The sequence below is a fragment of the Phascolarctos cinereus genome, unplaced genomic scaffold, assembly GCF_003287225.1.
Source record: "Phascolarctos cinereus isolate Bilbo 61053 unplaced genomic scaffold, phaCin_HiC Scaffold_4;HRSCAF=312, whole genome shotgun sequence".
In the NCBI taxonomy this organism is placed as follows: Eukaryota; Metazoa; Chordata; class Mammalia; order Diprotodontia; family Phascolarctidae; genus Phascolarctos; species Phascolarctos cinereus.
Genome location: NW_027555847.1, coordinates 547,873,057 through 547,896,383, shown reverse-complemented (window position 1 = coordinate 547,896,383; position 23,327 = coordinate 547,873,057). Strand labels below are relative to the sequence as shown.

The 23,327-nt window shown below is 40.7% G+C and overlaps 1 protein-coding gene across 12 annotated transcripts in view; it reads right to left on the bottom strand.

Annotated features, from left to right (window-relative positions):
- The window catches only part of RIPOR2 (RHO family interacting cell polarization regulator 2), a 262,145-nt gene that overhangs the window by 10,473 nt on the left and 228,345 nt on the right, over window positions 1–23,327 (bottom strand). For 9 of the 12 annotated variants that reach the window (XM_020986858.2, XM_020986855.2, XM_020986861.2 and 6 more), the window contains 7 exons: window positions 21,873–22,532; window positions 17,856–18,034; window positions 14,541–14,709; window positions 10,414–10,549; window positions 7,826–7,987; window positions 5,988–6,146; window positions 3,754–3,956 (listed from right to left, as the gene is read on the bottom strand). In XM_020986858.2, the coding sequence (XP_020842517.1) occupies window positions 3,754–3,956; window positions 5,988–6,146; window positions 7,826–7,987; window positions 10,414–10,549; window positions 14,541–14,709; window positions 17,856–18,034; window positions 21,873–22,532 (1,668 nt within the window). Of the gene's footprint in view, window positions 1–3,753; window positions 3,957–5,987; window positions 6,147–7,825; window positions 7,988–10,413; window positions 10,550–14,540; window positions 14,710–17,855; window positions 18,035–18,113; window positions 19,183–21,872; window positions 22,533–23,327 lie in introns of those variants that run through there. The other 3 variants (XR_013486253.1, XM_020986860.2, XM_020986859.2) reach the window with 3 other exon arrangements.

Sequence of the window (23,327 nt, the reverse complement as noted above, 5' to 3'; positions counted from 1 at the left end):
CAGTCTGGTGAAGCCTATAGACCACCCCTTCTCAGTACGATGTGTCTGACTAAGCAGAATTACAAAGGAAACCAATTATATTGAAAAGAACTTATCAAAATATTAAAACAAAAAGCTCATGGACCCAAGATTATGAATCTCTGCCTTAGATGGTAAGCTTCTAGGCAAGGACAATGGCTTTGCCTAGCCCACAGCGTGACAGCATGCAAAATTAGGTACTTAATAGATACTGCTTGACAATATCGAGCCCTAGGTATCCAGGGCCACTTCTGGACTTAGCCCTGGCTCTAAGCTCTTCCTGAGCTTGGGCAGGAGGCATCCACTTGGCACTTCCTTATATCCTGCAGAGATATACAGCCCTAGACAGCAACCACAAAAGAACTATCACATTACTCACTTTAGTTTGAGCTGTTGCCTAAGAAATCCTGACTGCTGTGAAACCCAGATTGGTAATACTGCTAGAAGGGAACAAAAGAACACACTGGGTAGTAAGAACAGTTCACTTCAGTCAGTACCCAGGCTTACAGTATTTCCTTTGACAATGCCTGAGGCTGATTAAAAATAAAATCAACAACCTCGTGGGAGATCATCATTACAGAAGAAGGGGGATTTTCTCCATGTACAGATGTGTGAAGAAAGAGCAGCAAATACTGCATTTGTCCTTTAAAGCTTTGCCATGGTTCAAGAGCAATGAATCAGTAAGAACAAGTAGAGACCTATAACAATTCCATGCCCCACTAAGGCAGTCATGCCCTCCCCCAGTACATGTTTTAGTGAGTCCTTGGCACTTTGTTCATAGTTTAGCCTATATTTACAGGCACTTCCTCTTTGCATTGTAATAACAGATGGTATTTATATAATGCTTTATAGATATTTTATGGACACTTTATAGTATGGCTATTATCTCATTTGATCCTCACAATATCCCTGTGAACTAAGAATTACCAGTATTATTGTCCCCATTTTATAGACAATATATAGAATATAGAAATAGAGGTCCGGAAGTTAAGTGACTTGACCACACAGCTGCTAGATACAGGATTGGAACCTACGCTTTTCCAGTTTACAGTGCTGTCTTTATTGATCCTGCCTTTCATTTCTATGATATATGCCATCCCCCACTTTTTTTCCCTTTCTCTGTATTCCTAGAGCTTAGCACAGTGCCTGGCAAATAATAGGAATTTAATAAATGCTTGTTGATTGATGGCACCTAGTAAACTCATAGGTAGAAAGGAATCAAGCAATGGAGAGAGAGAAAGATGAAAGATATAAGAGGAAGATAGGATAATGGATAAAGTACCAAAGGATATGGGAGGTGGGGAGGATAGGTGAAGGTGGAGAAGGAAGAAGTACATAAATGAGAGTATGTTAAATCTGAAAAGGACCTTGGAGATCCTCCTCCTGACACTCCTCATTTTCCAGTGACTATGGTCACTGATACCTATTGGAGATTAGGTGGCTTGCTCAAGATCATTGACTTGGTTTATCTGCTGAGAGTAAGGAGGAAAAAAGTAAGACTAGGTACTCAAGAAAAATAGAAAACATTTGTTGTGAGGAATGCAAAAGGGAGTCAATAAGAAATGATGGATTAGTGAATAGCATGAAATGCCCAGTTGAGTTTAGATAGCATGAAAGGGAACTACAGACTTTCTACAATAATATAAGGCAACAAGAATGGAGGCAAAGGACAGCAGTTTACTCAATAAGTCAACAAGTAGTTAACAAGTTCTTGCTATGTTCAAGGTACTATGCTAAGCATTGGTGATAACAAAGAGAGGCAAAACCAGCTCCTACCGTTAAGGAGCTCACGTTCTAATGGGGGAGATAACTATATACACACAGGGTAATCAACTGGAGCAAGTTCAGAAAAAGGGCACTGAGGGACTAGGAAAGGCCTCTTGCAGAAGGTGGAATTTGAGCTGAAACTTGAAAGAAACCAGGATGTGGAACTGAGGACAGGATTCCAGGTACAGGCAACAGTCACTGAAAGTATACCTAGTCAGGAGATGGAGTGTGTCATATGCAAGGAACATGATTGAGGTTACTGGATCATAGAGTCCATGGAGTGGAATGAAGTGTAAGAAGAATGGATAAGTAGAAAGGAACAATGTGTGCAGGGCTTTAAAAACCAAAGGATTTTACATTTGAACAGAGGAAACAGGAGTTATTGAAGTTTATTGAGTGAGGGGTAGGGGTAATATGATCAGACCTAACTGGCAATGTAGATATGGGAAACGGTCAAGAGGGCAAGGGATTCAAGGATACTATTGACAGTATCTTTGAAATGGCTGGCTGTGGTGGAGGTTGTGTAGGGAAGCCTGAAGAGTCCCAATGGACTAGGAGAGCAGGGAAGGTCCAAGAGATTAGGGGTAGCAAAGAGGGCAAGGAACATTTTCTTGGTGGATGAGGCAACTGGGGTTAAGTGACTTGCCCAGAGTCACACAGCTAGTTAGTGTTATGTGTCTGAGTCCAGATTTGAACTCAGGTCCTCCTGACTTCAGGGCTGGTGCTCTATACACTGTACCACCTAACTGCCCCTAGGAACATTTTTTTGACCCAAATCTTTTTGACAGGAAGATGTATTATGTTTTGCATCTTGGGCAAAATTCCATTACAACTATATGTTACCTGTTGGATACAGAAACTTTGCCTGACATAGGCTTCTGGCTGGCAGTGAGAAGGGAAACCGATGTGAATTCTGTTTGTTCCTAGCAAACATGGCTTGTTCAGGGAAGGATCATGATTCTGTTCTGTTGAGTGGGTTCAAATGTGGTTATAAGAACTTTAAGGATACCTTGGAAAACCTAGTCCTGTCATTACAGTTACCAGAACCTGCATAACTCTATCTCCTGTTTTCTTCTGGGGCACAGAACACATACCTACTAGCCTTTATCTGATTACACCAGAAAAGTATGCACACCCAGACCAGGACAAAGGCAGTGCCATGATGGGATCAAGTTACACTTTGTTTGTGTTTAGATGTGGGTTATTCCATAGCCCCTCTTGTTCTAAATCTCCTGGTCTGAACTCCATTCTCTACCCATTTTCCTGTGCCTGACTTGAATTCTGAAACCCAGTCTGTGCTCGTAAACTAGCATTCTGTCCAACGGCCCATCTTGGATGCTTGGACACCAACTCTTGGCTCTGACCTTGATTTTTCCTGTGGCTCCTGCCTGGTTTGGATCTCTGGAGGCAGACTCTGGCTCACCTATCTGGACTTCAAACCTTGCCTGGGTCTTTCAGTTTGGATTAATACCTTAAATTCAACTTTGATTCCAGGGCCCATTGTAACATCATGCCCCATTTCCTACCTCCTAGTTGTGGTCCCTAGATGGTGTGCTAGCATATCTGTTCTTCTCCAGTGGCCTACCTTGGTTTCTCATCCCAGCCCATTCTGTCTCATGACCACCCACAACCCAGAGCTAACAATAATGCTGATCAGATCCTCTTTCCTGTTTTTTAAATAATCAAACCATGAAAATCAGAGACTTCACTGCGCAGATACTTTATATTTCCTTAGCACTCTGTCCGTGGTAGCACATTCTTTAGTAGTCTGACAGATGTACCTCTTGTCTCTCCAGCTAGATAACAAACATGGTCTACTCTCTCCCTGCTGGCCATTCGGACACAATATACCATTCAAAATGCTTGTTGAATGACAGAATGAGCCACATGGAATAAACAGATAGTGGTGCATTACAGTTAAATGACAGAGGAGGATTAAGTGATTTCCCCATTATCTAACCACTTTACCTTTTCCCTGAAATGCTTATTTTTGGATGCTGCTGCCAAATACAGTGTCACAGCCTGACTAATCTCATCATTGTTTTCAGTCAGAAGAAGAGCCAGAGTTCGGAGTACTTCCCGCTGAACTGGGAGATTGTTGGCTGTGAGATCAGTCATGTTCTGGAGGAGCTTTTCATCTCTTAATGACTGCAGAGTCTGAACCATTTCGGCTAGGTTAAGGAGAAAAATGGGTTAACATTCTTGTCCATTTGTTTAATATGACAATTATATAACAAGATTTCCCTTTTTAAAAAAAAGTACTTAAATTTTTAAAAATCAAATATTTTTCATTCTGAACTTAACAAACATCAAATAAAATTAACATTTACATATACCAAGTGGAATAGGTGAGGACTGTACATGAAACCATAAATCTCTATTATGTATAACTTGCTTTTCCTTTTAAGTAAGGCAATTCAATGTTACTTTCAAATCTGTCCTGCTGGTCTATAATTCCTATTGGCCTTTCTTCTGTTTTCTTTTGTGTCTGTTAAACAGGGTGTCCCAAAAGTCTGAGTGCATTCAGAAACTACTAAAGACTGAAACTGCCCTCAGACTTTTGGGATAACCCATACTTTAATAACCTCTTTTCTTTTTCTTTTTTTTGGGGGATAATTCTATATTGCTTGGATCCTTTTCCCCATCAGCCCTGCCATTGAAAAAGAAGAAAAACAAAACACTTGTAACAATATACATAATCAAACAAATCTCCATATTGGCCAAGTCCAAAAATGGATGTCTCATTCTGGACTTTAAGACCACCACCTCTCATGATATAAAGATCCCACCATCTTAAAGGATTCCTCAACTATGCTTATTTCAATTGGCGACTGGTTTTTAGTTATTTGGCTTATCTGGCTAATTCAGTCGGTTAGGGCATGAAGCCAACATGGCCCCAGTTAGAGGTTTGATTCTCATTTGTGCCAGCAAGCTGTTTCCTGGTCATAGACTGTGCTCTTACCCCTTTTTGGTCCTGACTTTTGAGTTCATTGGTGAAGGGAATTCTTAAAGAAAAAAACTCTATCAGTATAGACTGGCAACTCACCTAGTCTTAGAGAGTTGCCTGGGACACTGAGAGGTAAAGGGACTTGCCCAGGATCACAGACCCAGTGTATCCCAGAGGCAAGACTTAGATCCAAATCTTCCTGACACTGAGGTTCGCTCTGTATCCACACCACCATTCTGCCTCTCTATCTCTAGCAGGATCCCTTGCAAATGCATGCTATTGGTCATAAGGGCATGAGGGTGAAAGAGACTGCATAGTATAAATCTATCACCACTACTGGAGACACTACTTAAAAAAAATCAATCAACAATGCACAGACCTAAAAGGCATAATCCAGCTATTTCCCCAGTCCATTACCCAAGAAGGTTTCTTAACAAAACATATTATAAACTTTGGTTTTATTCACCTTTGCTATTATTCACATCTGAGAGGGCTACACTCAAATACTGATGACTCATATTTACCAAGCACTTTAAAGTTAAAAAGTGCTTGCTTAGTAACAAAACAGTGAAGGAGACAGTTCACATAGTATTCTCATATTAAAGATGAAGAAAAAACAGAATCTCAGAGAGTTGAAGTGACTTGATTAGGTTTTCCCCCTCACCATAAAATGCGTCCATACAGAGCCCTAACTATATTCCTCTTTCCTTGACCTGGATATTTTTGCTTCATTTCCATTTCATTTTTCTTCCCTCTTCTGTTCCACCCTTCTGAACTCTTGTGAGCAAACATCACTCCTGTTTTCTATTATTAGAGCTCTATCTACAGAGCCAGAGAAAGTAGCAATGGGAAGTTTGCAACCTAGAAGTGGCAAGTTTAGTGTTAAAAAAAAAAAGAGTCACCAATGGAATCACTTCCAGGCTTCCCATTAATGGAATGCTATCAATTAAATGATTGGAGTATTGGCAGACAATTTACATTAACAATACAAAATTCATTTCAGTCAATAATCAAGTGTATCTTTAAGGATATGATCAAATATATTATTATGTATTATTAAACAATTTCTATATGCCAGGCATTGCCCTAGGCACTGGGGATACAAACAGTGAAAAGGTCCCTACTAGGAGTGAGCATTTAAATGATAAAACTGAAGAAGAAAAGGGGGCTATCATCACTCAAGGCTATCATTGGAATGGACCTGGGCAACTGCAAAGCAAACTGTCACAGTGAGACAAAATCCAATGAATCCTACCTTGCTTAGCCAACTGAATTAAGTAATCCTCAAGGTCACTCACACCATTGCTGGCAAAGTAATGATAATACTGAAAAACAGTGATGACTTCGGAGGAGATGCTGGAGGAAAGTAGAAGTTCTGGCCGATCCAGAATTCTAGACACCAGCGTTTGAAATGCTGTAGGAAGATAAGAAAAGGATCAGTCTTATAGGATATAGAAGCTTAGCTCATCAGCTGAAGACGCAGAGGCCAGAGAGGTTAAGTAACTTGCATAAGGTCATATAGCTGGTAAGCACCAGAATCAGCATTTAAGCCCAGGTCCTTCAATATTCTTTCTACTATTCCAGGTTGCCTCCTTATTAAGAGGTGTCAGGGATCTAAACTGCTGTCCTGAGTGGAAGTCTTCTCAGAAAACCTAAATTTAAGCTCAGGCAGAAGTTTCTTCTAAGAAACAATAGAATGGGGGCAGCTAGGTGGATCAGCAGATAGAGCACCAGCCCTGGAGTCAGGAGGACCCAAGTTCAAATCTGACCTCAGACACTAACTAGCTGTGTGACCCTGGACTAGCCACTCAGCCCTGTTTGTCTTTAAAAAAAATGATAGAATGAAAGGATGCAAACCTTCATTCATAAGATCATAAATCTAGAACTATAATGGACCACGGAGGCCATCTTGTCTAACTTCTTTATTTTATAGGTGAGGAAATTAAGGCCCAGGGATATTGGGTAACTTGTCCAAGGTCCTACAGATGACAAGTGATGGAGGCAGGACTCAAATCCAAGCCTCTGACTCTGGAACCAATGCTCTTTCTCTAGTGTACCTTGATGCCTCCTAAAATTGCTCCTGTGGAAACCCTTTCTTATTTCCTTGGGCAACAATAGACCTGGGGAAGGTGATATATATCATCCTGACTAATGCAAATATTTAAGAATAGCAACAGCAAAAATGAGGTTTTCCAACCTGCTTGTAGGCATTGATTCTCACAGTAAGTAATTAGTTCTTTAGCTTTCAATTCTTGAAGCTTTTCGTCTATGGCTTCCTGCTATTTTCCACCCCTGGTAACTGGGCCCATCACTTGGAAATATTAGATGATTCTGAGTAGGCCTGTGCTGGGGAATGGACTGGCAAAAACCTTTCAGAGGACAGGAGTGAAGAGGTAGGAAGACCATTTAGAAAGCTACTGAAATACTTTAGGTTGAGAGGTGATGGAGCCTGAAATGGGGTGGGTGTGAATGGAGAGGAGGGGATGAGTACAAGAAATGTTGAGAAGGTTTAAACAAAATTTGGCAATGGATTGGATATATGGATGGAACGACAGCAAGGAGGTGAACATGACACCAAGGTTGTAAGCTTAATTCAGGGAACCTGGTGCTTTGAGGCCACATGTGGCCTTCTAGGTCCTCAAATGCGGCCCTTGGATTCAAACTTAGATTCCCTCAAAGGGCCACACTTGAGGACTTAGAGGGCCACATGGGGCCTCAGGGAAGCAGGTTTCCCACTCCTGGCCTAATTTATGATTCTGTTATGTGGAAGGAAAAATAAAGGTGGATGAAAAAATACATACTGTTAGATTTTGACCTGCAGTTAGATAGGTAGCCCATTGAGTTAGGCTAGTAGTCTGTACATCTTTGTAAGGCATGACAGCGGGGCAACAGGCTGATCATTTTTAAACATCTTTGTCTGAATTTTAGACTTAAACTCCTATACTCCTAGTTCCACAGTTCTAATCAAATAACATTTTTACTTCTGAATGGACCTTCCTCTAAGCAGGCATTCTGTGGGCCCCCTGCTGCTGCCCAAAATCACCACTGTACGCACTGAAAGTATAAAATAAAGCCTTTAGGTCTGCAACCCACCTGTTTCTGCGAGCCCCGGCTGTTCTTTGTTGACAGTTCTGGCAAAGCTGACCTCGAGCTGCTTCATCACCCTGTCGACTGAGGTGTGGTAGACCCCCAGAGGGCTGCAGCACTTTGCCCAAAAAGAGAGGAGTGACAACTTTTTATGGAATTCTGGGATGGCTGGAGGGGAAAGAAAAGTTACATTACACAGCATTCTATGGGGCACAATTTTGGCTTTCACCAAACTGCCAAGCCCAAGCCTCTGCTGCCCACTGTTTCAGTTCTGATGGCTTGGAATGCATGTAAATAGCAATTGTTTTCTGTTTTGGCCAGAAACTCTGAGGGTCTTCACCTCCCAGACTGATACTTTTGTGATAGCAAAGTAGGCCACCTTTTGTCTAAATTCTTACCAAGCCCTTAGTAATTGAATGGGCATTGAATCGGACAAACTGAGACCTGCAAAGATCTCAGTTTAGAAAGGCTAAGATCACCCATTCTGGGCCATCCCCAATTGTCTGGACTTCTGTCTTGCCACTGAACTCCACTGACTCTGGTGGATAAAGTGAGGCTGAGGACTTTGCAGCTCTGCCTCACTTAAATCCAATTCACAGGCAAGTCAAGGCATCACCCTTGTAATATCTTTGGTCTTCTTGGAGAATGAACACCTCTCCAAGAGGCATGTAGTATAGTTGTTATTGTTCATATTTAACAGATTAAACTAAGGCTAGGAAGGTTATGACTTGTCCAAAGTCACAACTATCAATTGTTAGCTCTATTTCTACACTTAAATAAAGCAGATGAAAGGAAGTTAATCAGTGAGATCATGACGGAGGTGGAGGGAGTGGGAAGATGAGTATGGAGATAGAAGTAACAAGCAGTTTTTTCTTAAAGTTTTCAAGATGTAACACAGTAGGCTGATCATGAACTTCCTCTGGGACACCTCCATGTTGGTTTAAAATGCAAAGATGTTGTAGTGAGTTTCCCAAATCACCAGTGGAGAGGCTTCACAAAAAGGACTGTTTCCTCTAAGTAATAAATATCACAGCTGTTTGAGAAGTGTATGATTCAGGCTCCTTCTCCCTCAGTTTCCTAGTTCAACCCCTCCTTTTGTTTTCTCAGCTGCCGGATTCTTTTATCTCAAAAAGAAAAAGACCAGGGCATCAAAGCAGGAAAGGATCCAAAGAACATTTGTTGTTTTATACATAAGAATATCTGGCCAGTTTTGAAGAAATAAGAGAATTCTCCCTAATGTCCTTGATATTTCTGGACCAGCATAACCTCAGCCTGGATGAGGGAGGTGCGAAAAACTGGGGTGACACATGAAGTTGAATGCTAAGTGGAAAGTGGGATGACAGGAGATGGCCACATTAATGAGATTAAATGATTAATGAGAATAAAAAGTAGAGTTTTAATTTTACCTTTTTGGAAATGTTTTCACATCACTTCCACAGCAAACCTTTGAGTGGATAGGGCCACAAAGGCTCAGTGATATTAAGTGACTCACCTAAAGTTACATCACTAATAAATGGAAGGGCTGAGATGAAAGCAAGTCTTCCCGCTGTGTTCTTTACACTAATTCCAGGCCAAGGAATGCCTGCAAAAGGCAGATCTGTGCTGGGTGAATGCCCAGCCATATAACTTATCAGGGAGTTTCAGCCTTAAGTAATGAAACTAAATTAGAGAATCAGTCAAGGACCTTGTATGACATTTATTGAACAGCTGATGGGAAACTCTTCCCTGATAACTGTGATTTGTTGGAAAGTGAAATTCATGACTTTGCAAGAGTGTCCAATTTTCAAACCTCACAAGTCCAGAGTGTTTTTGGAAGACAATGTTCTCCACCTGCCCCTCCTTACCTCCCTTCCCAAGCTTATGGACCATTTTGAATAACAGTTTGCCTTTGGGGTTGTGAATTAACTTGCTAGTCTTATACTTTTCCAATAAGTGTTGGTAGTAGAAAACAATTGCCTACTAGCCTGACATCATGGGAATATATCTATTTGGGGGGGGTGAAAAAGGAGGGGAAGAGGATATTTAGGGAAGTAAGAACAGTCCTGATTTTCTCAAAATAGAAACCTTACCTTGTTTATTTGTATTTTATGGCCAGAGACTGCCCCTTATGCTATCCTGCCAGCTTGCCACTGGTCAAAAAAGATCCCAAGATCACCATTCTAGAGCTGGAAGAGACCTCAGAGGCCATCTGGTACAACTCGTTCATTTTACAGACGAGGAGGGGCAGCTAGGTGACACAGTGGATAGAATACTGCCACTGGAGTCAGGAGGACCTGAGTTCAAATCTGGCCTCAGACACATAACACTCACTTAGCTGTGTGACTCTGGGCAAGTTACTTAACCCCAATTGCCTCACCAAAATAAAAACAAAAACAAACACACATTTTACAGATGAGGAAACTGAGGCCAAGGTAGTAAGAGACTTTCTCATGGTCACAGATGTAGTAAGCATCACAGGCAGGCTTTGAACCTAGGTCCTCTGAGACTAGTCAGAGCTCTTTCTACCCTACCATCCTCCCTGCCTCCCTTGGAGAAATTTGGGCAAGATGCATCATCCTAAGCTGGGATTCAGAGTCTATCTCACAGATACTCACCCTCTATGACAGAGCTGATGTTCCCTATATTTTCATCGCTGATAGCTGCAAGTTTCTCTATCACTTGGATCTGTCCAGAGAGCTTCTCTAAGAGATTTCTTGCTATAAATGGAGTTTTGCTCGAGGACACAATTTGCTAATAAAGTAAACAAAGCCACTATTTCAGTAGTTTTCATCAACCCAGTTCAACAAGCATTTATTAAATGGCCTACTGTGTTCCAGGGGACCCTAGGGAGCCATAAAGACAAAATCAGCCCTTTGTGCAGGCAGTCTATCTTAAACCATTTCCTCCCAACCTCATCCCTTTGGCATATGGTGTAAAGTTTGATCACTTTGCCCAATTATTCCTGATCAATTTGGGCAAAGTTCCTCATTCTATAGTAGTCATACACAGACTGATATAAGTAGATGTGTTGGTGTTATTTTAACTTTTTTTCCCCCTGACTTTCTTTAAAATTGTGCTTTTTCTCTTTAGTGAAAAATGGTGATGATTTCAGTCATTTCTCTTTCTTCTTACTTCATGTAAAATACTTGCTCTTTGAAATCTACCATTTGTGAGGCAATTGGATATGCATAGATGTGGATGTAATGATACAAAAAGTTAATCTACAAGGGTAGTTAGATCTGGGTTTCATTGAGCAGAAGTAATGATCAGGATATTACTAATATGATGCAATTATTTATAAAAACATTTTAATATAATTTTTTTGGCCAAGTTGAAAAGGAGGGCATGTCAAGTATACTAGGTGTTTGGGGCCTGAAAAATTAAACTTTCTGATGAAAAGAAAAAGATACCAAGAACATATGGTAGCATTTGTTATGCAAAGAAATGTAATAGCAATAAACTATGTCTTAACCATGTCAGACTAAGATGTTAAGGGTTTGCCATCTCTGTTTTCACCTCTGTTTGATTGTAACCTAGACTGGATTTAGAGACTAGCAATATTTCACTTGAAAACTGAGGGACTCAATGATTGATGATCCTCTAATAAATTTCTAATCCTCAGTCATTCACCTAATTTCTCAATGCCCTTCTCTAATTTCCCAATCTCAAAATCTCACTCTATGAATGCTATAATTATGATTTCATCATGGTACTGGTAGTCATTCAACCACCTGACTACGCAGTGAGTGGAAATTGTCCTCTTTTGGGGAGTAAGAAATATACTAGTTTCCAAAAAGAATTAAGTGTTTACTAAAAGGTAAATAATTCCCAGACCAATTTATTCAATACAGTATCAGGTTCAATGAGTATAGTTTAAGAAAAGTATGAAAACAGAATCGTAAAGAAATGGTCAGCAATAATAACATAGTCAGGAATAACTTGTTCATGTTGACCAGAAAAAGTATGTTACACACCTTTTGTTCAACTGCTTTCTGGTATTCATGGCTTACCAATTCAATACAATGTTTATGGGACAACTTATATTTTTCAGAGATACATTGGGAACCTGGCCAAAGGGATCCATCTATATCTAGTGAACTTAATTGGCAACCAAATTATCATAGCCCTTAAAAGCCATGTGAGGCTATTTTAAACAGTCTCTTTTGTGGGAGAGAGAGATGAGAGAATATGGCTACTCTAGGTCCACACACCCGCTCCTCCGCCTAGGCAAAACTTGCCTGTGGTTCTGCACAGCTTCCTCTTCTACTATGAGATCCTAATGAGGCTCTTATTCTAACTAACGAGGGTAGGGAGGGAGCCAGCCAATGGGAGACCACTTCCAGGCCTGGGTGCCCATTTCTTGTCTACCCCTCTATGGCCAACTATGTTTGTCTCCAGATCCCTTCTTGTAATCCCACACCTTGGACAACTGTAAAGGACACAGGAAAAGTAGACCAAGTAGATACAGACAAACACCTAAGGACTGTACTGTTTTAATAAGTTCTAAAGTGCTTGGTACATAAAAAGCACATAATGATGCTTTTCCATTCAATTCTAAAAATAATTTCTATTTGCCTAAGGTAGTTTGGCGTCCCAGTACTACAGTACAATTTTGAATTGTCCATTCACAGTCAAAAAGTGTTTTAGAAATACAGCTAAAGGGAGCAGCTAGGTGGCGCAGTGGATTGAGCACCGGCCCTGAAGTCAGGAGGACCTGAGTTCAAATCCAGCCTCAGACCAAACACTTGACACTTACTAGCTGTGTGACCCTGGGCAAGTCACTTAACCCCAATTACCTCACACACACACAAGCAAAATCCTGAAGCTAGAAATACAGCTAGAAATGAGAGAAAATGTACTGGCATGTATGTTGTTTCCCTTACTTAGAGTTTGAGGTCCTTGGAAGTCAGGACTGCTCGCTTTTCCTATTTCTATCCTCAGCGCTTATCATAGTTCTTGGCACACAGTAGGTGCTTAAATCTTTTTTCCTTCCTTCATTCATTTATTACTAGAAATGCAAATAAGTGGTAGAAGTGACAGTACAGTCCGCTAAAAAATGACACTGATTTGGGGGGAAATCATGGATCAATTCTCTGGCTCTACTCTGACTCAGGAGCTAAAGTTCTTTGCTTGCATCTCTATTGAATGTAGATGGTTGATTCATACTGACATACTTTCATTAGGTTATGTTTCAGTGTTGGGTTTATTTTTTCAGGATGTTTGACTCTGAGCTGCTCAACATGAAAAGCTGGTAGTTGGGGGTCTTATCAGTGACTGATTATGCGCTGTGCTATAAGAGTGTCTGGAAAGTCTAGGGCAGCTAGTGCAGTGGCGCTGAAGTCAGAAGGACCTGAATTCCAATCTGGCCTCAGACACTTGACACTTACTAGCTGTGTGACCATGGGCAAGTCATTTAACCTTGACTGCCTTGATCCCGCTCCCCCCCCCCAAAAAAAGAATAGTGTTTGGATATTTTTCTGACCCTAGTAATTGGTGGAGTAGGTGTAATGGTGAGCCAGCTCCTAGATGTTGGTGACACAGCAACATCTTTTTTTTTTTTTTGATTTGTTTGATTGTCTGGAGGATGGAGAGGTAATGTTTGGATTAAGGAAAACTGTGGGAGTCAGAGTTGGTGAATGTGTCACTAGGGTGGTTAGTCAGTGCACGTGTCAGGAGGAGGTTGTTTGGGTACACATCTCCAGAGGGTTCACATCGGCTCCTGGAACCGATCTGCATTTAGGAAGTGAAGGCAACCTAGAAGCAATGCAGTGCTTACATAAAATGCATCTGTAAAAAAGAGAGGAAAAAGGCACTGCATGGAGGTAGGTGGCTCTTCCTTGTATCCAAGCTAGCACGACTGATGGAGCACCGGGTCATACTTTCAATACCTCTGGGGCATTTTGAGGTCTGAGATGAAGAACCCTTGGCAAATGCAGAGAACTGTCTGGTACAGTTCTGAATGCTCAGAGCGGTAAGCAGGTGCAGAGACAGACAGAATGTGTGCGTGTGTGTAGGAGCTGGGGGTGTCCATGGCACAGGATCTTTTCCTTGCAAACATATCGTTTACAGAGAAGGCTCTTGGATTTCAGTCTCAGTTTCTTTATAGATGGTAGTTCTCAAAACGTTATTTTCTTTTACCCATCACCACACTGCCCCATTATGTTTAAGAGACCTCTAGCTTCCAAGACTGGTGTGAAACTGTGTAAGATTGGATCTGATGATCTTCAATATTTTGGGTGGATGCTCTCTCTTTGCCTGGTACTGTACCATGAGGAATGTTTCAAAAAGAAGCATGTAAAGAGGGCATGGGTTGTGTGGTTTTTTTTTTGAGGTCAAAGAGGTTAAGTGACTTGCCCAGGGTCATACAAATAGTAAGTTAAGTTTCTGAGACTGGGTCTGAACTCAGATCCTCCTGACTCCAGCACCAGCGCTCTGTCTACTCCACCACCCAGATGCCCCATGAAGGTATAGGATCTTACCCATGCCTGCCAGAAAAGTGGATAGTTTGGCCTATAGCAAGGCTCCTTTCTTTTTCATAAGCATTCATTATACCAGCTAAGTAAAAAAAGGGGAGATTTTGATTTAATAAGCATTAACTGTCTATGCGTGCTGGTGCCCAGGAAACAGAAAAATGAAAATCCCTTCCCTCAAGGAGCTTATATTCAACTGAATCCATCTGATTCCCTTGTGTGTCAGCAATCTGTGGTATGAATAGATAGGGGACAACACACAACAATCCTACCTGTATAAGCTGGGTGCAGTACTGCAGGTGCCTAACTATGGTGATGTCAAGGCTTTCATTTCCTGTGGTCAGGGGAAGAGGGCTTCCCGCTACACTGGTACCGACTCCCGTGTCTTCTGTCAGCGCTTCGCTAGGGTGGCCCCTGGCCTCGGGGTGTATTGATCTGTAACTGTTGAGGCAGGAGGGTGGGTGAAACATTTGTAACTTGTTTTTAAAGGCAAGCAGCAGGTCATCTTCACAAGGCTACCACGGGGCCCCTCCATAAACAGTGACCTGTCTGTTGACAGCCATGAAGAATGGAGAAACCATTTGACAAATAGCCCATATCTCAGCCTGGAAGGCGAGTATTCTGAAGTCAAATGACTGAGCAGAACCCCATGTTTGTTCCTTAAGAACAATGAGCCTTCTGTAAAGGATTTTCACTAAGAAACCTTTGAAACAGGCTCTCATTTTGCCCTTCTTGTGTTTTCCTGGTCTGTTGACAGGGTGATTTGCCAAATTTTCTGGGATTAAACTGGCCTCTAGACTTGTGGTTTCCCAAGAACAATGCTATTAAGAAATAATCTATCAAGGCTTGTTTTTGTTTTTGTTTTCCTGGCCACAGATCAATGGCTACTTGAAGAATGAAAAGAGGAAAAGCTACTGAAATGAGAGACATGAATGTTCTCCTACTCCGGACCAAAATGAAAGTAGTGTTTAACATCTCGTAGCATCCTAAATTTCACCCTCCCCTTCAGCACATACACACAGATACAGGTCTCACACTACCACCCCTACTTTCTTTGCCCAGTGCTCTTTTCATTGCTAAATACTTATTTCAAGCTTGTTAAAACTCATATGATATCTTGAATTTGTGGAACATTTAAAATTCTTTGAAAAAAAAAACCACTTTTATACCTAGAAGAAGTCTTCTTAACCTGAGGTTCATGAACTTATTAAGAGAATATTTTGATAACTATGTTTTGATATAATTGGTTTTCTTTGTAATCCTATGTGTTTTATTTTATTCATTTAAACATTCTGAGAAGGAGTCCATAGATTTCACCAGACTGCCAATGGAAAACAGGATACAAAAAGGTTAAGGACTTCTGTTCCACAATCTAATACTCCTATCAAATCTGTGAAATAGGTAGTACTATGCCCATTATACAGATGGAGAAATGGAGGCACAGAAATCAAACCCTTTTCCTGGAGCACACCAAAAGTCACAGAGTTCACACCAGAACCTGTCTCCTATTTCCAACCCAGCACTATCTTTCCATTATATCTCTCAGTAGCCTTGCACTAAAATGTAAAAATTAAAACTAAATCTCAAATATTTGCACACTAGTTGGGCACAGGTAACTATAACTTTTTATATCATTTTGGGGTTTAGCAAGTGATTTCACGAGACAAGCACGCAGTGGCGCATATAAAAGTTTTACGGGCCAGACTTTGCCCTGATCCTTTTTGCCAGTCTTCCTCCTGAATTCATTCATCTCCCTGTCTGGTCTTAATTCCTCTACCATTTTTATTTTAACCATGCATTTTGAATAACTTTTTGCTATGATATTTTCTGGTTTGTATGTGAGTGTAATAAAAAAAAATTGTGCCCTTAATTTATTCTTTCAAAATATGTGATTAGAAAGAGAGGCACTGTTGAGATGGAGCATGCTATGGAGTAGGAAAATCTGGGTTCTTGCCCTGTCTCTGACACATAGTGGTTGAGTGGCCCATGGTCACTTAATTGTTAGTGTCCCAGATAGCTAACACTCCAAGGCTTGAAACAGCAGAGGCACAGTATGTAGCTACAGAAAAATGGGTGACTTAGTGGAGACAGTGCTGGACCCAGAGTCACAAAGTCTGATTTCAAATTCTCCCTTTGACAGTTAATAGCTGTGAGACCCTCAGTCTTAGTTTCCTCAGTTTTGAAATGGAGATGATTATAACATCTACCTCATAGGACTGTTGTAAGGATCAAATGAAATAACATATGAAAAGTGCTTTGCAAACCTAAAAACCTTCTATAAATGTTATGATGATGACGATCTATGATGGCAGAAGGAGTTTCCTCATGGGATGTTCTCTAGATGAATGAAGTCACAAATCTAGTCCATTAAGCCTTTTTGTAAACCACTCCAAACCCTTCTCTTTTTCCCTAATACTCTTTGTTGAAATGTATTGAAGCCTCCCCTAAATTAGAAACATCAGAATTTAGAATCAGGTCAAATCTAATAAGAGGTTAGCTTCATTCACCAGTATAATGAAAGCATTTCATTAATTTTTTTAGACTGAATTTGAGTAACCCTGAGGTTTATCCAACAGCAATCTCCATGTGGCATGTTTTTTCTCAGGTTCTATTTTAGACACGAGAAAAAAAAATTCCAAAGAGAAGAAAATAATTTTCAAAAACCTTCCTACAATTTAGATTTCTTGAAGACAGAATAGCTCTAGTTTGTTGTAACTTGAAAACCTGTTTAGATTAAAATGTGCCTAGTGTAGATTTGTAGCTAAGAAATACATCTCTTCCTCTGGGAAAGTGTCTGGTGAGCTCTTGGTTGTAATCGATAGAATTGGGCATGTTCCAATATGCTTGTTTTATCTCACCTGAAGTTGCAAAATACCCACTATGCTCTAATGCTAAAATGTAGTTCTAGCTGTATCAAGAAACACATTGAAGATCATCTTGGGACATCAGCATCTTTTCCATTCCACCACAAAGAGACAGGGGACAAGAGAAGGCCATGTTATAACACATTAAGATAGGGAACGGGGTCTGTAGCCATTCTAAAAGAAACTTCTATAATAGTGCAAAAATCTGGCCACATGTTACTATGATTGACAAATATAATCCATGCAAAGGCTTAAATGGGACAGAGGAAAGGAGAAAAAAAGCTTAAAACAAAATAAAGAATTAGTAATCAGATACATATTCAGGAGAACCAGGTCCAAACCTATGTCAAGGAAGAGTTCTCCTGACATAATACTTAAGTCTTGTTAGTTAACTGCCAGGTATTTACTTTAGGAACAATTTGCAGACACTCCAAACAAAAAGAAATCCCTCTAATCTTGTTTCCCCTGGCCCTGAAGAAGAAACTTACAATGGCCTTCAGGACTAACCCCAGATGTCCATTACCTAGATGGGTTTTACCATACTGGAAATTTATTCTCCGCTCTAACTAAAGGATCTCAAGAGACCAATATGTCATTTGTATGGTGAATACCATCTTCCTTGAGTAACGTGTGTACCAGGACCCACAATAAGTGAAAAAAAGAATTATTGAATGTAGACGCTGTAAAGAGAGAAGGGTGAGCTGGGACTAGCTTCTGACTTACCTATTTTTCTCAGTCTCAGTGTCTGAAAATACTGAGTCAGCACCTCCTCCAACATTACAAACCTCCTCACCATCCTCCTCATCAAAGTCAGAGGTGTTCAGGAAATCAAAGCTTTCTAAAGCACTCTCAACTGTAAGACTTAAACTGGAAGACCGGCTGCGGCTTCCTGCTGGCTTGCACTGAAAAGGCAGAAGGCACCAATGAAAACATAAAAAAAAAATATGTTCTGAAGCGAAAAACAAAACACACTGCACCCAATTCAAGATACGACATTTTCAATTCCAAACTTTTATTTTGGTTGGCATTTTATATGCTTTTGAGAAACCTTCATATTATCCGATTCAAGATAAAACAGTTTCGGTTCTTCCCCCCACCCCTCAAGCCTTTATTTTTGTTGGCATTTTATATGCATTTTAAATCTTCACATTCACTAAGAAATACAATTGGGATGCCTTGGGAAACAAAGCTACTTCCTTCACTATTCTTCCCTCTCCTAAAATACAAATGAGGAACAAGGTTTAATAGGTGACCACTGTGTCGAAGAGGGCTGCATGTGAAGAATACAAACCAATAACCCAATTTCAGGTGACCAGGACATCTCTGGCCAAAGAAAGAACTCTGGCATTTGAGTAACATTTTCTTATCTCCCTTTAAACTGTGCTCTTATAGGGCATTTTCTGCATTTAAGACTTAAAGGAAGACTTAACTCTGAATTTCACCTGTACTTTATGCTAACTGGATTTTTTTATATGTCCTCACCTCAGTGGAGGAAGTGAAGAGTGTATACTCTAAGAAAAGAAAGGCCCTGCCCACTCTGGAGATGTCCTTCTGAAGGGCTATGTCCTATCAATCTCCTGACTGAGCCCTGGTATCATAAGAACAAAATCTAATACAAAAGGCAGACAGCATTTGTAAGAATAATCTGTTACCATACAGCTGGCAATAAATAGAAGAAAGGAAAATTGGGTAATGTCAATAAGTAGGAATTAAAGGAAGGGGATTAAAATTATTTTTAAAAAATAAAAATAACTACAAATAACTTCCAAATATTCAAGGGAATTGAGGTAGGGGAGTGAAGAAGGAGCAGGTATGTCCTGTGAGTAAAAAAAGACCTAAAAGTCCTCCATCCAATTAGGTAGCAATGTTCGTAGATATCTCAACACAAGGCAGGAAAGTCCTTGCTGAGATCTCTGCACCCAAGGTAGCACAAAGCACATGGGGAAATGTCTTTCAGTCTCTTAGATCAGAGCCGTTTTCATTCACCCTCAGTGATCTCCATCCAAGAGGCAGCATCGTTTGTTTTCTGCTCCACAAGCTGTTTAGCATCCTAGGATGTGAGGGGGGAAAAAAGAGAAAGCTTTGTCCAGCTTAATCTGGTCTTACTTAGGCTGGAATCAAAGCCACTTGCCCCAGACCTACACTATTAACTGTCAGGAGAGGAGAAAATACAGCACAGACACATATGATATGATTCTGGGATTGCTTTTACAGAAGCAGCTGTCAACAGAATTAAACAGCCTAAAGAATCCAGGTAGTACAATATATCAAAGAGTTTTGGCAGATTTGTTTGTTTTTTTTAAATAAAACAACAGTTTTACTTGATAGCAACAGTTAGACAAAAGCGAAAAAAAAACCAAAAACCCAAAAACTAACAAGCTCAGCAAAGAAATTTGTGAAGAAGTATATTTGATCTTCTTAGGCCATAAATAGCTGTGGATAAAGATTAAGTATACTCTGGCTTACAGAGAGAATTACTAATAAGTTTAATATTCTTCATTCTGGATCTCAGCTCATCATTTAAAAACAAATAACACTTCTACTAGCAACACAGGACTTAGGTGATCTGCCTTTCAGTCCTGAGCTCTGCCACTTAATATCTGCGACTGTGGGCATGTCACTTAACCTTTCTGTTTGTCTGTTTTTTTTACTAGACAATGGAGTTAAGTGACTTGTGCAGGGTCACACAGCTAGTGTCAAGTGTCTGAGACCGGATTTGAACTCAGGTCCTCCTGACTCCAGGGCCAGTGCTCTATCCACTTTGCCATGTAGCTGCCCCTTCACTTAACCTTTCTAACCTTCAATTTTCTCATCATCAAGCACAGTGGGGCTGGATTAAATGACTTGATGTCTCTTCCAGTAATAAATTTAAAATTCTGTATTGTTGAGTTAGTAATAAGGCCTGGACTTAATGTTGTAGGGAATGCTCAGGTGAGGAAACTTTATCAGTGCTGGTTGGCACCCTCTCTGCAGCTTAAAGGTTAAGTGACTTGCTCAGGGTCACATGATAAGTATGTGTCAGAAGTAGGATTTAAAGCTAAGTGTTCCTGGCTTCAAGATTGGCTCTTTATTTGTCCAATAACACCAGTCATTTTATAAGACTATGAAGCTACTTATTTGGAGCCTCTAAGGGGTTACGTTGCTTTTCATGAATCCAAATGAAAATGGTGGTAATGAAATCATTCCTGATTTCTTTCTCAGGTGAAATCTCCTTTTCTCCTCTACTTACATCTTAGTTCTTAGAGAATCAGACCAATTACCCAATTCAGCATATACAAATGTAAGATACAAGCAAGGTAATAACTTGAGTACTGAATGATGGCTTTCTTTCCAGTGTCCAGCTTTGTCAGGTCTCCAGTCAAAGTAACCTTTGTGTGCATGTCCACAGATAATGCTATGAGATGTACTTCCCAGGAAGCCAACCCAAAGAGAAAGCTGTTTTCCCTGTTTTTCTGCTGCCACTCTAGACAGCTGATTTCATCTGTTATGATCAGCAGAGTAGCTGAAGGCTCAAAGATGAATGATATGGTCAGCTATCTCAGGTATAAATTCACTCTGAAACCAGGTCAGTGAGAGAGAGAAGAGAGATAGTCAAGCTTGTCAGAAAAATCCCTGACTGTGTAATTTTGTATCACATAGCTGAAGAATGCCAGTGGGATGCATAAACATTGAAATGGTGATGCACAGGGAGATGTGGCCCTTCCTGCCCTATGCCTTCATCTTCATGTTGTGATTATCCTGTGCAGAATTAAGAAGCCTGTGAAGTGAGTCTGTCCCAAGAATTACTCTTTCCCTGACCAAAAGATCATAAGGTCTCTTCCACTGAGTAAAATGAACCTGGATGGCAAAGCCAAGACGTCAAGAGAGATTCAGGAGAGTGCAAAATGCATTAGATATGGATAAACTCTGGCTTGTTACTTCCCATCGACTTTCACTCAATCCGTGTATTGGGAAGGGAGCAGATACTTTACAAGTGGCTCCATCGTCCCATTGTGGACATCAAAGCAACAACTATGGGAATGGTGAAGATATCCCCCTCTCCTGGGTCTCACCCTTGGGGCTTCCCTACTGCTTTATGGTCACTGGTTGCGATTCCCTGATCTTGGGGACCTGACATCCAGCTTCATGTCAGTCTGCAGAGTGCCATTTTGGAGTTCAGAGCTCTTGATAAATACACGTTGGCTAAGTGAACATTGCACTGATCTCTGAATAGTAGAACGATGCTTTAAGAAATTGTTATATAGGAAAAAGGATCCCATTGCCCACAGACTGAGGGTAGGTTCAATGGGACTATGAGATTCCCCATTTCCCTGATACATTCCAGAGGTAATTCACCGTCACCATGACCATCAAGGTGCCATAACTTCATCCTAGGGATACTAGTAACTATGGAACCTGCAGAATCAGAGCGGTATTTCAGGTTTTAAGTTGAGTTTTTTTTTAAATTACTATATTGGCTTTGGTTAAAACAAAAGTATTGTTAATTACCAAATGCTCTTGGCACTCCACCAAATGGAATATAAATGATCTAAAATCTAAAACACTGATCATGACACACACACACACACACACACACACACACACACACACACAAACACACACACAAAATGCCTTGAAGATGTTACTTTAAACAGACTGTTGAGCACCTAGAGCCCAGAGTCTGAAAAAAACAAAACTTCTTGGCCTTCTCCCTACTCCAGCCCTCCCAACTCATTAACACATTTCTGAAAATGTACTTACTTTGAGAACATCATCCAGGTGCATCACCTCTTGATTCAAATCCTCGAATTCTTTATATTGCTCTTTATGGGATTCTAGTGCTAGGTAAAGCCCCTGAAAAGCTTCCTCCAAGCTCCCATCTAAGAAGGATCGACAGCCTTCTGATTCTCCACTGACTGAGCCCTCGACCTGGATCACTGGCATGTCTGTCAAGTTAAGCCTCTTGACAAGCTGTTTGGTGATGTTTCCTTCAAAGGCGTCCAGCTCCACAGGCTTTAGCTCAGACACCTCGTCTGAGTCCTGCAGAAGCGACACAGCAACATCGTTCTCCAGGAACAGGCTGTCACCACCTGGGCCTGGTGTTTGCTGGCACACTTCAGAAGCAGCTGGGGGGGCTTTCTGGTCCTCCTCTGTGTGCTCCAGGGGCAGCTTTGGATTCTGGGCCTCCACTGTGGAATTTCTGGAAGAGCCTGGGCCAGTATCATCCTGAGGGGAAGGATGGTTATGCTCTGCTGTAGTAACAGTGATTTCTGGATTCGACTGACCGATGCTAGCAGAGGAGCCCTTTGATTTGGAAGATAAGGCACAGTCCCCATTGGGCAAGTCACAAAAACTGAGTGACAGTGGTCTTTTTTCCTCAACTGCCATTCCACTTTCAAAGATGTCATCGGGGAGATTAGACTATGGAAAGAAGGCACCCAAAGTTAGTACTTTTAAAAATTAAAAAAAAATTGGGGCATAATTTATTGTTCAGCGGGAAAATGTACGTGTGGGGGGAAATTAAGACAGAGAAATTAGAATATTTTTGTTCTACAAAAGAACTCGTCTCCTAGATCAAAGTAACTGTGTCCTGGCAACTCAGTTTTGAAAAACACTAGATTCTGGGGTGAAAATCTATTCAACCTCTTCCCATATACATGCAGTTCCCTCTTATGTATGTGCTTCAAAAGCTAACACTTAAAGTTCCTTTATTTTCTTTTTTAATCCTTAATAGTACAGGAAATTATAAGCATCCTGTTTTTAAAAAATTATTAATTTGGTGACCATGGCAGAAACAGTTCAATGCATTTTATATGCACATATACACATATGCATGTATGTATATACACACATACATACACACATGTACAAATGTATGTCTATGAGTATGTTTCATAGGTCTTACCAAAATAGAAGGCACTGCAATGAAGATTCCATGGTAGGTCAAATCTCCCAGTTAGGATTCTACTTATTCCTAGCTTTGCTAAATAGAATCAGATCTAATTGCCTGTTTGTAATCAACCATTCAGGGAACATGGGAGACAGCAGCACTTAGAATCCATTAGAGAATATACGTACATTATACAGTACTAAGCTCACATGAGTGGGCACCTTCTTCAAGTAAATAGGAGACAAGCCTCAGGCTTCCATTGCTCTTGAGGCCATCAATGTATAGGGAAAAGGCAACTTGCTAATATAGGTAATTCACCTTATCCA